A 15423-nucleotide genomic window follows, 5' to 3' on the forward strand; every position below is an offset into this window, starting at 1 on the left:
TTATTATTTTAATAATAAGGAATTGATAAAATTTATATCTATGTATTTATTTGTTACATTTTGTTTTTACAAAATTAGGAAAGCAACATTTAAGTCAAGTTTGATGTTGCCTTACACAAAAAAATGGATCGTATTCACTTCCACACAGTGAGGCATACAGCTTATTAATAAACACCGGTATTTATACACGGTATCAGCCGATACTCAAAGCCTGGGTATCGGTATTTGGACTGAAATAGTCGGATCGGTGCATCCCTAGTTTATAAGGGGAGAAAGAGATATGTTTTTTGTTACGTTTCTCTTCTTGTCCATAGTTTCTTTTATTCTTAATGGATTCTAAGAAAAATGAATAGCTGCTGAATGAAAGTGGAGAACTGCTTTAACACAATTTCCTCTCCAACAGTTCATTCATTGGCATTCCACGTCAGGCATGTCTGTGCAAACAGAAATCAGAGAACCAAGATAAAAACTGGTTTAAATAGAGAGAGGCCCTGGTTCCTCCTGATGAGTGAGAACAATTCATTGTTTGGTCAGTAAGCTTTAGAACCCAGAAAAGATGCATGTCAATATGTCATTGCACTCTGTCACACTGCAGAGCTGCTTCAAACTCCTTGCTTACTGCAGGCTTGTCGTTCACCCCTTGAAGACAGAGACAGAGCTTTGTATCCACTTCCTGTAACACCCCGACCACACACGATTAGGGAATAACTGGAATCAAATGTTCTATTACAGTGACAACATAAGTTTGCTGAGGTAATACATTACACCACTGGAAAAACAGGCACACACATGGGCAGCTACTTACAGGCAAAAACCTTAACATTCACTAGAGGGCTGTCTACAGTAAAGCACAAGACGGATATTTGAGATGCTATCCCAGAAAAAGAGCATTACTTTGCCATGCGTTTAATTTGTCTTATGCTTATGAAGTTGTTTCTCATCACTGATCTTTTAAATCAGGATTGTGTATCTCTATTCACCAGACTGTGATGTGCTCACTGCGTTTCTGTATACTCCTGAAAAATGTGGGGACCAAGCTGCGGATGGGGACCCATGTTAGAAAGAAAGCGCAGACCCCTCTGCACTTTTTGGATGCAGAGATTGAGATGCAAAGTTCAAAGGATGTGAGCTCCTCACAATGCTGTTTAAGAATTCCTCACATAAAGTTTGTAACATCTAGTGATTTGTGTCCATGTACATTGAGTCACTTGTACAGTGCATATGGACATACTTGACCCTGAAGCCTTTGAAAAGTGTTCAAGGTTTGGGATCAGACGTCCTGGTCCATCGTGGATGGACAGCACGAGGACGTCAGACGTGTCCCTGAGCGTGCTGGGCGCGTCTCTCCTCCAGACAGCGACAAACCCACATCGACACCACCTCTGCATTACCATCGTTAAACTGTATGATGAAGGAATGATCCTGAAAAATAAAGAGGAGGACAGAAGTGTTAAATCGTTTTCATTTAGAAACAAATCTGTACGTTTGGGTTTATTTTGATTTATATAGAAGAAACACATCTTTGGGACTAAATTAGTGCATTTAAAAAGGTTTTTATAAAACTTGAATTTGCAATATTAACAATAATGAGCTGAATTAAAAAAACTTATTTAGTGAATAAATTAATTCAAAAGGCAGACTTGTATGACACATTTTTAAATGGAATTTAATGGCATGAAATGGGGTCGACTACTGAAGTTCGACTGTTGGAGTTTTACTAATAAGGTATGATTTATTTTTTCAGACTGAAATTCCTGAAACATATTCAGACAATGGCCTGTGGTTTTATTTTTTTTATTTAGCCTTAACTGCACTGACAAACCAAATTAAAAATTATACCTTAAAGACAAAATTTGGCCATTATCACTTCACTCAAAAGTCTTTGGATTCAGTCGCAAATTGTGCTGGAAAAGTAAAATTTTTGAATTTAGCTTTTGAAAGATATTTTCAGTTTCCATTTGCAATTAAATTAAACATTTTTGCATCAAAAATATCTGCTACCACTTACTCCATTAAATTGACCTTCAGGATAATTGTAATACACGGCAACAAAGAGGACTGGTGGCTGTAAAAACACAAGTGATGAGTTTTCTCATGATAATAAAAGTATTCTAGAAGCTATTAAAAAAACGTTTATACCTATTCTGCAATATAATGTTTTATTATCAAACAGATTGGAGCCGCAAACATCACTGCACCTTTATGTGAAGTGTTTGGTTTAGTTCTTCTTGTATAATTATTCTAAATCACAAATAAAGAAATAATGATAAAATACAAATAAACTAAACAGGAACATCATTAAACCCCCTTAAATATTCATGTCCAACAGATTTGGTTTTTAAAGCTTAACGTTTAAATAATGGCTTGTCAGGGCATTTTTAAGAAATATTGTTGCGGTTTAATCATCGGCATGAGTCATAACGGGTTGTAAAATGAGCTTTTTAATAAAACAGTCAGTAACGCAAACCTTCTTTGTCGACTATTTAAAAATAAATTACGAAACTCTATTAAATATGATAAATTCTTTTTCATACAGTTTTGATCTCGACTGATTTCCATCAATAGTACCAATAAATGAGCTCTTGAAAACCCCTAAAACACATAACCAGTGTCAACCACGTTGATTGGCAGTGTTCACTTGTTACTGCTGCAGCACTGAAACAGAGATGTCACATGTAATATCTCAATGACAACAGTCCCAATCAGCGGCCTCATCTGGGGGACCAGAGCCGGCGGTCCCACAGGGGTCAGAGGTGAGGAGGTTGTAAATGAGACACTTCAACTCGGGCTGACAATTAATTTTATTTGTGGTGTCTAGATGTCCAATTAGATAAACAATGCTGTGGCCGGCCAGTTTAAATGAACTTGTCAACAATGATTTCAACGATATCTGTCCTTAACAAGAGACTGTCACTGTTAATATGAGTTCAGTTCTAACTTAAGCTGCCCAGAATCTTGTATGTTGTGTTAACTCACACTGCACATTTTAATCTGCCTTTCTGCACGGCTTTTATGCTCACACTGTACAGATCACCTGACAGTGGTGCTCACACTGAACGCTAACAAGGAACCCCTGAACGGTTTTGTCCAGTGGCATCTCCAAGTTTATTCGACGAGAAGGCCGCGACCTCAACAGTATTGAAAAAAGACATAAAGGCATTGTGTACCGTACTATGAACATAAAGTAATAAAGAAAAATATGGCAACGCAGATGGCTGGAAGATGCAGACAATATAATCTGTCTGACTCTGTTCTGCAGCAAAGTTCAGTTTTACATCACAGCCTCAGTCAAGACTACAGTTTCAGCCACAACATGTAAAATACAACTGCAGTCAAATTTAAAAAAAGCTCACGACAATTTATAACGGATCATTTTAAAGCGGCCATTGAACTGTGGAACTGCTCAAAATGCAGACAGCCGTTGATGTGACCACCCGAAAAATGCCCGTCAGATGAGCACTGATCTGCCAGAAATTTGGCCCGATTCTGAAATTAGACGGGGGTGACCAACTCGGGGCTAAAATCAGGCTTAATCTGCCCGTCTTAAAACACTGAGTACATTTACATGAACACGAATATTCCACTATTATTCTGAATATGACAATATTCCGAATTTTATACAGGTCATGTAAACAGCATATTCCGGTTGGATATTCCAAATAAAGCCTTTTTCCGAATATAGCATTTTCCGATTAAGACGTAGGATATTCCGGTATTATTCGGATTTTAGAAGCATTCTTTGGACATGTATACAGCGCATTCGGAATATGCGTCTCAAATCGCGTTTTTTTTATCGCAGGCTTATGGTCAGCTCTGTGCGTTGCTATGGTTGCTGTACACAAACCAACCAGTAAACAGTTTGCAAGGCTGCAGACCCAATAAGAAAGAGAAATGTTCGTTGGTTTTTGGATATGTGCACACATCGCTACGCCGACCTTTTCAAGAAGCTGGGTGAAGGACACTGTGTTTGCACGGTCCAACAAGTCCGCCACCGCTGGTAAACTTTGAAAAAATCCTATTTTGCACGGCTACATGTAAACGGGAATATTAGTTGAATATTCACTTTCATTAGCCATGTAAACAGCTTAGTCAGAATATCGTCTTTTTCGGAATAAGGGCAAAAACCGGAATATTATGTGTATGTAAACGTAGTCAATGTCTCACACAAAGACTTTTGCTCAGCTATTTAGGGTCTCAATGAGAGCCTAACCAATAAATCAGACAGCCCGGTATAAGATTAACAAAGACATATTGGCAAGTGACACAAAATAGCAGTACAGATTCATCAATGTTTAAACCAGCAAATAATTTTTCTTGCCCACCAACTCCTGAGGAACATATCTGGCTCTAGAGATACTATATGCTTAACTATGTTCACCAACTGGTCATTAACGTAGTCTGTCTGACATTTGGTGTTGGGCAGGTTATTATAATAAAAATACTGATTCAGAAGCTATGCCACTATAAGAAACCACTCAGTACATATATCTGTGAAGTTTAAGAAATCCTTATCAAACATGTATGTTTATGTTATGTGAAAAACTGAATATCATCTGAAATATAATTTTCAGATTTATACATTTTAAATGAATTCTCAAAGATCGGTCTCAGTATTGGCCTCAAAATTGTGTATTGGTTGGAATATAGTCACAATATAACATTTTAAAATGGAAGAAAGGTTTACACGGAAGTTTAAGTAACCAGGTGTCTAATGCACTTATGGATAAGACACATTTCATAACAACTTCTAATAATACATACATATTGTTCTGTCAGCCTAAACATTCACAAACATCTTTTACAATTATTTTACTGTGCTTTGCAGGGCTGTAAGTCATTAGCAAAAAAGCTAATCTTGTCTATATGAAAACTTATATCCCACTATAAAAGTGACATTACTAGTTTTGACTCAATACCCCCAGCAGCACCCAAATGGTGCTGACATTGTAAGATTAGCAACAAAGTAGGACAGACTGGTGGTGACTTTCTTCCTCCTGGGATCCTTCTTGTCTATTTGCGGTTACGCTGGAAAATGTTAAACTGAAGAATATTTCTTTTCTCACAATTGTTACTTTTGACTGTGATCATTCAATCACCACATTTAGTCTGGTGTTGTTTTATATTATAATAAAACACATTCCAGCGTACTCTAATCCTGCACAAACTGTAGAGATTGTGAAGGACTGGGGGGAGCCCCATCAATCCTGTTGTCCTTCTAATGGGCAGCTGGGGTTAACACAGTCTGAGGTTAATTACTCTCATATCAGTGTGTGTATGTGTGTGTGTGTGTGTGTGTGTGTGTGTGTGTGTGTGTGTGTGTGTGTGTGTCAGTATGAGACGGGTGAAGTGGACGCTCCTGGGTGCCCCTATGTGCTGAATACCCATCTCATCAATCATTCTTCCTTGCCTCAGTAGAAAGGGAGTGATACAGAAATAAAGAAGGAAGTCCTGAGTGATGTTTTTAAAATCTAGCACTCCACCTCTGCTCCAGAAATTAACCCTGACAGGCCAGAGACATCTGCTTTAAGCTGGATGAAGGAGCGTGGCTCTTCATACCACGATTGCACACACCATACATGCACACAGGCCAATACACTGTAGAAACACAACATTAACTGAAAACATACACTTTGCCTGTGGTTACTGATCTTTCTCTTTCTAAATGTATCTTTTCGCCAACACACAAATCACATCGCTACCTGATTGATAGTAGGAATGTAAATGTTTTAAAATTAAAGAAATGAAGAAAGTGAGCAAAAGTGAGGACTAAAGTAAGCATACAAGAGAGATGGCAGGAGAGAAGTTATAGTCAACTTACGAGATGTTGTATTTTGACTGGGTGCTGCTGGGGGTATTTTAAAGTTGAAGAAACAGCTGACAACAACACAACATCACCACTTTTTTTGCTAATGACTTAAAGCCCTGCAAAGTACAGCTAAATAATTGTAAAAAATGTTTGTGAATGTTTAGGCTGACAGAAAAATATGTTTGTATTATGAGAATTTGTTATAAAATGTGTCTTATCCATGAGTGCATAAGACACCTGGTTACTTAAACTTCTGTGTAAACCTTTCTTCCAGTTTTAAATGTTATATTGTGACTATATTACAACCAATACAATATTTTTTTAGGCCAATACTGAGACCGATATTTGAGAATTTATGTGTATTTATAATTTAAAAATCTGAAAATAAATGATATTTCAGACGATATTCAGTTTTTCACATAACATAAAAATACATGTTTGATAAGGGTTCCCTAAACTACGATATATGTACTGAGTGGTTTCTTATAGTGGCATTGTTTCTAAATTACTTAAAGCAGTTATAATCAGTATTTTTATTATAAAAACCTGACCAACACCAAATGTCAGGCCAACAAAGTTAACGACCAGTTGGTGAACATAGTGAAGCATATAGTAGCTAAAGAGTCAGATATTTTCCTCAGGAGTTGGCGGCCAAGAAAAATCTGTTATTTGCTGGTTTAAAACATATATTTGATAAACCTTTCATCTAGTCTTTTGTCAGTTATTGGCCAAAATATCTCTGATAATCTTATCGGGCTGTCTGATTTATTGGTTGGGCTCTCATTGAGACCCTAAAAAGCTGAGCAAATGTCTTTGTCAACAAATTCCTCTTTAAGAGACAATGTTTTAAGACGGGCAGATGTACCGTTTCCAAGGTCAAGAATCTAAACGTTTAAGCCAACATGGACAAGAAGTTGAAAAAAGTTCTTACAGTGCTCAGAAATATGGAAATTTAAGCATCTACAATTCCATTTGCTTTCAATCATGTTATACGATGTAAAGCTCCAGAACAGCTAATAAATGGACTTTGTCAAGACGTTAGCTGTGTTCGAAACCACTCCCTCATTCCTCACTCACTATTCCCTATTTATTTATTAAATAGTGAACTATATAGGGAACGACCAAACGAGATTTCGGACACTCACTGAAAACACATCTTTGCGCGACTTTCGTCAGGAGATGCGCCCGTTGATTGACGGAGGCAGGCGTGCCCAGCATCATGTAAACAAACCGAAACTAAAATACTTCTAATACGTCCCTGAAACAAACACAGCACTCAGTAGAATAGTAAAAGGTTGTATATATGTTGCATGTTACATTTACACTGTTTAGGAACGAAAGTCCGCTCCATTTTTCCTTTTCAGTTTTCGCGGTGACTTCTGCTTCTTCTTCTCCTCTGGGAAAACACGGCCGCGTTGCATTGTGGTATACGGGAGTGAAATGTAGGGTACATCGTATGTACACTCAAATTAGCAGTGCATTGTGGGTATTTTATAGTGGACTATGTAGTGAATGAAACCACTGCAAAATGGCGAAAACACTATATAGTGCACTATTTCCGTGATAGGGAACGGTTTCGAACACAATTATTGTTTCGTCAGAGTTAAACGTAATTGTCCTTTGTACTTATTTCATTGGGGGATACAACCCAAATAAAAAATAGCAACAGATAAAACTCTGCATTAATGAGGTAGCGGGAACACTCCGATTTCATGTACCATAATTATCCAGGGACACATCGCAAATATCAAGCATTTTCGAGGAGTACTCACTCCAGATACATTTAACGCTCTGAAACAGCACGGCGCTGATCTTTACACAGCAGGTGGCAACGAGAGCTTCCAACATGTGTGTTCTGAATACACATCTGGAACGAAAAGGGAAACAGTTCCATGGTACCTCTATGGCTTTCTGGTCTTTTATTGTCAAGCAATGTGTACTTGTTACTCTTTGTCACAGGTCACACATCTAGCTGTGAGCAGTCTAACCAGAAGACATGATGACACCTGTAAAAAGAGTTATAAATACAGAGTGAATAACTACTTCTTAGTTAGGTCATTAAAGGTGTTTTGACTTTCTGCTGTAGCGGTTTGTGGACAGAGGTGAGATAGGGGAAGGACTCATTTTAAAGTTACATTAATCACCGTCTGGCCCCATCAAAATGGGATAATCACCTGCAACTGCTCAAGTAGAAATGGCCTAAACCCAGGGGAAATTCTACCTAACTCTTTAATTGTTTGAAGCCTTTGAAGGGTCTGTTTAATCTAAGATTAATTTATGTGATTTTAAATAACTATGTATGATTAATACGCTCAAAAGAAATTAAAAGGAGTTTGAGGCAATTATTACAAGAGACTGGTCATCACCTCATTAGAATAGTGTTGGAAGAAACATGGTGTGTTTGTCAGTGTGTGTGTGTGTGTGAGAGAGACAGAGAGAAGGGTGAAGAGGTAGATAGAATAACTAGGTCTTTACATGCTAATCACTGGCTCCCTCTGGAAACTGCCTGGCATTGGTTGGTGTGTGTATAAATGAACAGTATGTGTGTGTGTGTGTGTGTGTGTGCGTGTGTGTGTGTACTTTGGTCAATCTTAGTGCACAGGAAATGTAGGGAAAAGTCTCTTAGGAGAGTTACAATGCCCTAAACTTAATGATCCAAGCATCTCATGCTACTTTCAAATCTATCCGCTGCTTTTAAAACTGTTTGCATAGTGAGGCAGCATTTTCTCCAGATAGCCACCTATCAATGAGCCACAACACTAAACGTTAGCCACCGAAATGGAAAGAAGTAGAACAAAAAACAATAAAACAAGAGAACCAAGAGTAGTAAGAGCACCATCATTCTCACGGCCTAGTTTAGTCCCCAACCAAGTGTACAAAAGAGTAGCTACATGTATGTGTCGCTGAACTAACCAATCCTACTGGCTGGTCATGGAGAGAAGTGGGATCGTGGGCAGAACAGGGTGAAATGTGTTTTAGAAGAGACATGTGGTAGTCCAGACCAACAGAGGTAATTAGCAGTGACCAGGACTGTAACATATGTGGAGTAAGGTTATTGTAGTTATTGTAAGTCTTAAACCTACTGACATTCTTGGTGTCAATGAATCTTATAAGAAACCAACCCATTCCTGTCTAATAATCATTTCAATGATTAAATGAATTGTTAACCTTTCCAGAAAATGACACAAGGTTGTTTCAGCTACATTATACAGAAAATAAAGTCAATTATTATATATATATATATATTTTTTTTTTTTACATTTTTCTTACATAGCCCAATATCCCAAGTCACAAATTGTTTTGTGTCAAATCAAGGATATTAGATCCACAAAAAAGGCATATTTCCTCCTAATGCCAGAGTTGATTTTTTTTTTGTACAAGATTTCAGTGTAATTTTGACTCCAGCTCTCTCTCTTCAAAATGACGTGACCGAACAGTTGCGCAGCAGTACCATACTGCAGTCCCAGTATGTGTAAATGGGGTTTATGTCAATAAAGAGCCATGGGTGAAATGTGAAAACATTTGGCAGCGAAGGTGGTGACACGAGTTAAGTTTAGCGGGAGCACGAGACACCAGTGATTTGGAACAAGTTTGAAAAGAGACAAGAGGAACCCTTTTTGCATGCATGTCCTTTCTGCACTTGTAGCGATGTAAACACCTATTCCTCAGACATTGAAGCTGCTTCCAAAGCTTGAGACACTAGATAACTGGAACTCAAGCAAGACATCACCCACAAACAAACTACACATATACAGTACATGATTCCATTTTTCTGCTCAGAAATTTTGCAGTAAAATAACAATAAAATAAAATAAAAAAATGTGCACATCACCTCTTCTTTAACAGAACCACATTATGTACAGAGATGAACACCAAGACAACAAAGACAAGCTGCATCACTGCTGTAGAATTCAGGCAGCTCATAAAATGGAAAGAAGGCTTAACGAGTGGCTTGATCCGCTACGTTCTTGATCCAAAATGAATACAGTTGAGCATCATATTATGTGGATGTCCAGTAAATATAAAGGACAATGTGTGTTGTCTTGTGGCCTTCAGTCCACTGTCTAACTCATCTCATACATGTCTGTCTCAACAATGTGGTGTCACTACATCAGTCAGGAAGGGACAGTAGGATGTCTCTGCTTTTATAAAACTATAGTTTATAAGAGATAATTTAATCCCTGTGGTAAATTGACACATCCATGTTGTCTGAGATGATGAATTAATTAAAAAATAAGAATATTTAAATGAAGGAGCTGTCGATTTGGTTCATGACTGATATAGTATGGATTAATATTAATTAGTCAGGGTTTTATTTGTTCATAACAAACAACAGTTTTTGATACTGTGTGTGTGTGTGTGTGTGTGTGTGTGTGTGTGAGAGTCTGAACCAGATTTAGGGACAGTCAGACACAGGAGGGGTTTCCTTTGTGAAAAAACGTGGGGCTCATCTGGTCTCTCCGGGGTTGAAAGGGGCTATGAAATGTGTGCATGTGTGCCTATGAATAGAAAAGCAGAATAGGAGGGCTGCATTGACAAGGGTGCTAAAAGGCTGTGTGAAGGCTGCTGGCTGGGGAATGAGGGACAACGAAGGGTGGGGGGGAGGGAAAAATGCAATGTCCAACAAATCACAATCAAAGAATATAAGGGTGTGGGATCACTCAAACAAGCACACAAACTAATGTTACCAATTACTATATTTTCTGTGTTCTTGCCCTTAAGCTTAATAAATAAGCCAATAGGTGCTGCACACAGACAAGGCCTGGTGTTGAAGGAGAAGGGGGAGGTGAAAGACACTCTGTTTAGAACCAAAAGCAAGAAACCTCAGACAGGATGGGTCATCACCAAATACCTGCAGCTAACGTCCTGGGAGCGGGCCAATGGAAAGTCTCCTCAACTAACCAACGTCATTAGCTTATGATGACAGGATAGAGTGTCCACAATGAAATATGCATTAGTATAAAGGGAGAAAAACACACTTTCCTCTACTAGGATCGCTCATCACGCGAGTCTTTCCATTAGTGGCCAACAAAATGACAATCATGTTATCAGTCATGGTGTAAATCATCTGGGCTCAGATCAACTCAACGTTTCCATCAGCGTTAAGGTATCACAATACAAGCCACTGATTTACTCGTTACATACTGTCCATCACTGTAATCTCACAGGGAGAGCTCACAGTAATGGGTTCATTTCTAAAGTTTAAAAACTAAATATCGCAAATGAAGTCCATTCAATCGGCCCAAATTACTTTAAAACTTTAATGAGGCAGTAATGACAAATATATATGCCAATCAATCATAAATAATTCAACTGTGGGATGTGTTTGGACAATACTGTTTGTGTAAAAGAAGGTGGTTAAAAGGACAAAAGGAAAGGGTGGATTTAGGTTTGTTTCATTTAATTTTGCTTCAGCTTAACACTTAAAAAGGAACCGGTGCAGTTTTTGATCACTAGGGGCTATGGAGCAATGTTTTTATGTGTGTACACATTCCTGCAGCTGTTTCAGCTGCTCTGCTGCTTCACATGCAAAGAAATGCAGTAATGTGACAACAAAGGCTGTAAACAAAGCACAATTTAAATTATTCAAAAACAAAACAAGCAAATGTTATATAAAAAAGGAAAGTCTTTATACCCGTGTCAGGCATCAAGGACACAAATGTTTTGGTAAGTGAACACTGAATGTATGAACGGTTGTGGTACTGATAGCATCCCCATGGGAATGTTTGTTTTAATTCTTTATTATTATTTTTTAAGATTATTTTTTGGGCATTTTCAGCCTTTATTTATTGACAGGACAGCTGAAGACATGAAAGGGGAGAGAGAGGGGGAATGACATGCAGCAAAGGGCCGCAGGTTGGAGTCGAACCCGGGCCCGCTGCGTTGAGGTGTAAACCTCTATATATGGACGCCCACTCTACCAACTGAGCTATCCGGGCGCCCAAATTCTTTATTATTATTAATTTACTTTTATGTCCTAAGGTGGTCCCTGTATGTGAGGTGGGGTTCTTGTTTATGTTTTGTGTGAACTCTCCAAACCAAATTCCTATTGACATTCCTTGTTGAAATGGCAATAAAGTATTGCATCTTGAACATAACTTTTGTGTGTTTAAAAGACAAATCCACAGGGCCCCTTTAATGTTGTACCTAAAACTAAGTCGGAAACAATGTACAATGTAATGTTAACCTCACAGAACATGCTCGACAATCCTCTGCCACCACCAGATAGGCAGTGTTTCCACAGGTGTTTCACATGGTTTGAGAATATAATTGTTTTTATAATTTATGTCAGAGAAAACTGTCATTCTTCATGGGAGCAAAGTCCAAACACATGGGATTTTGCATTGATGTTTAAAACCTCCTGCTGTAGTGCACCATATAGTCATGAAATAGGGGACACACAACTCTTTTTTTTTTTTTTTTTTTTTTAAAGATTATTTTTTGGCATTTTGTGACAGTACAGCTTAGACATGAAAGGTGAGAAAGGGAATGACATGCAGCTATGGGCCGCAGGTCAGAAACCGAACGCGCGGCTGCTGCGTCGAGGACTGAGCCTCTGTATATGGGTGTGCGCTCTACCAGGTGAGCTACCCAGGTGCCCAAGGGACACAGAACTCTTTCATGCTACTACCTATAGACATCAGGGAAGCCAGCTCATTACATATTTTTGAAAAGAAAGAATTTGCACATCCAAACAATTCTTCTGTGCAGGTACGTTGGACAAAAACAAAGAAACAAAGAATCCCACACGCCGCTCTTGCTGCGGCATCACCATTTGTTAAAGAAAACTTTAAAGAAAACTAATGTTTCGGTCCTTCCGGACCTTCGTCAAGAGTATTTCAAGTATTTAAAAGAAAGCTTAAAACGTATGCCTTTACTTTAGCCTTTAACTAGCTATGACTTTCCTAATACAGGCCTGAAACTCTAAAATTTTACTTGATTTTATGCATTCTATGTATTATTTTTTTTCAAACTTTATTTTTTATTATTACAATCATTCAGTGGGTTTTATTTTCCATTCTATGTGTTCTATTTTGATCTTATTTTCACTATTATTATCAAGTGGTTTTTATTTTATTTTGCATTAATTATGTCACTTACAGTTTTTATGTTCACTGTCTATTTCCATGTGAAGCACTCTGTGCATGTGATTTCCTTATAGTAAAGCACTTTGAGCTGCATTTCTTGTATTAATAGATAAATAGCTGCTATACTAATTAATTAATAGCACCTTTCTTCTAAAGTTACTTCTGTTATCATTGATCTTCTGTTAGCACTACCCTTTTTATTTGCATTGCCTGGTTCTCTCCCTTTATTCGTGTTGGGAACATACTGTAGCATTAACCAGAGAAAAAGGTTTTTCCTTCACTGCATGTCTTAGTCAGGTAAAGTGATAAGAAAAAGTTTAACTGAACAGGATAAAATATTAATAGCATGGGCAAAGCATCCAGTACAAGTAATGGTAGCACACTGTGTCAAGCTTCGGGGAACCCATCAAGAGCAGGCATGCAATCAAACAGCAGCCCTTTAAAGAACGTCTAATAGGATAAAATCCCAGTGAAAATAATGACGTCAATAAAAGCTATACCAGTGATTAGAGAAACCACATGCTGAAACCTGATGAGCAAACTAGAGCTACTAGGATAGTTTGTATGGTCATAAAACAACATTATTTGCTCAGTGTCTACACTGTTGTGTGATTTCCCACATTACCTTCCAGGAGAAATGAGAAACTGAGAGCAAATGGGTGCACTATCTGAAAAGCAGAGGGAGAGGAGAGAAGGGGAGCTGTGGCTAGGTGCATTAACATACAGATAGAATAGGTAAAGAGTTTTAATGTACTCAGGATGCTGGGGGGAATGGGGAGGTAGAGTGAGAGGTGGGGAGGAAAGAGGGAATGAGGAGGAGGAAAAGAAGAAGAAAGACAATCAGCAGGCTGGTGCCACAAAGGCAGGCATCCATGACCTTATATCTCTGTTCATTGTGGGTAGAGAAAGAAATGAAAGGCCTACAGGAGGACAAAAATATAGGTAAAGGAAAGACGAGAGGGATGGAGAGAGAGTGGAAGTAGGAAATAGAGAGAGAGAGAGAGCGAGAGAGAGAGAGAGAGAGAGAGAGCGATAGAGAGAGCTGTAAAAAAGAGCACAGGGACCACAATGTATGTGAAGAAAGTGGGGCAGAGTAGGAGGAAAGTGAGAAAAACGAGTGATGAAAATGCCACCATGTGAGCTACGATGACCCAAAGCACAGAAAGGAGGAGAAGTAGTGTGCAGTTGATCCAGCGTCCTGGATTAATTGTGGCTAAATTGAATATTTATCGGTGTAGATCTAATATTGTCTGATAAATGTTGGTATCTGATATTTGGTGTGAACCATGTCCTTGCATTATTGTTTGTTGGAAAGAAGCTTTGGTTGTGCAACTAGGTCATGGAGGACACAAGAAACCACAAGAAGACACTGAGAAAAAGAGCTCACGACTCTCTTCACTAGAACAATTGGTTACACTTTACTTGAAGGTATCTACATAAGAGTGACTTGACACTGTCATGAACGTGTCATAAACATTATAAACAAGTCATAAACGTTTATGACATAACGCTTCTTTTAGTAAGTGTCATTTAGTTAGTAATGTCAGTTAGGTTTAGGGTTCATGTGTCATGACTGTGTCATGACAGTGTCATGTGTTCATGACAGTGTCATGTCACTCTTATGTATATACCTTCAAGTAAAGTGTTACCGAACAATTATATAGAGACTTAGAAACCCAAGTATTAATAATTGGAGTTAATTCAAAACAACAGTGGCATTTGTGTTCAGAAAAAGATGGAGAGTCATACAAAAAAAGAGCAGCACTGCAAACACAAGTGGAACTTGAAAAGTAGTAGGGCATAGTCTCTCCCTTAAGATAACTACTTCGGTGTGGAGGCAGGAATGCCCACTGAGTGTCTAGACAACATTTCCTTTTACTCCTCCTTTCTGGTGTGAGACTGCGAACATACAACCTGTTAGCAGCTCTGCATTTACACCCCCCAGCCCTCCATCCCCACAACACAAACCTCCAACCCCCCCTGTCTCTGCGGACCTAACTGTCGCTGTCCTTGGTCCTAACACAGAAACTGGAGCATGTTGCAACTCTTAAAAGGCAGTTTGTGCAAACTGCTGTGGCCTTGTGTGCTAATGCTACAACAGAAAATCCATTTTGGGAGGGAGGCATGTGGTTTGGCTTGTATATCAGTCAGACACACTAAAAGGAAGAGCTGGAACTTAGTTAGGATATTTGCCTTATCTATAAAAATCCAGACCAGAGTCGCTGCGCAAAGAATCAATAGCTTCTGCTTTTGAATATTAATTAACTTGGTAAATCACAGCTGCATTATTCTCAGACAGTATGTCTCAGCAGAGTTAAAGTCAACAATAAAAAAACTTTTTACAGCAACTTAAAAAGGAACACACATATATAGTTTGTACTATAGTGAGCCAGTTAGAGATGGCACAACAGATGTTAATAAATAAATCTTTCACACACTGTCCTAATGTTATTCAGTAAAAACCCTGTGCCTGACGATACCTACTTTATTAGGGCTTTAGCTTCTCACATTTTAAAATTCAGACCTGAA

General features: G+C 38.4%; 1 protein-coding gene across 1 annotated transcript in view; it reads right to left on the reverse strand.

Moving 5' to 3' along the window:
* The window catches only part of map2k5 (mitogen-activated protein kinase kinase 5), an 89369-nt gene that overhangs the window by 18487 nt on the left and 55459 nt on the right, over positions 1 to 15423 (reverse strand). Inside the window, exon 22 of the mRNA XM_031290280.2 lies at positions 471 to 1422. Within this exon, the coding sequence (XP_031146140.1) occupies positions 1312 to 1422 (111 nt within the window). The 3' untranslated portion in view covers positions 471 to 1311. The remainder of the gene's footprint in view (positions 1 to 470; positions 1423 to 15423) is intronic.

The sequence above is a fragment of the Sander lucioperca genome, chromosome 3 (genome assembly GCF_008315115.2).
Source record: "Sander lucioperca isolate FBNREF2018 chromosome 3, SLUC_FBN_1.2, whole genome shotgun sequence".
In the NCBI taxonomy this organism is placed as follows: domain Eukaryota; kingdom Metazoa; phylum Chordata; class Actinopteri; order Perciformes; family Percidae; genus Sander; species Sander lucioperca.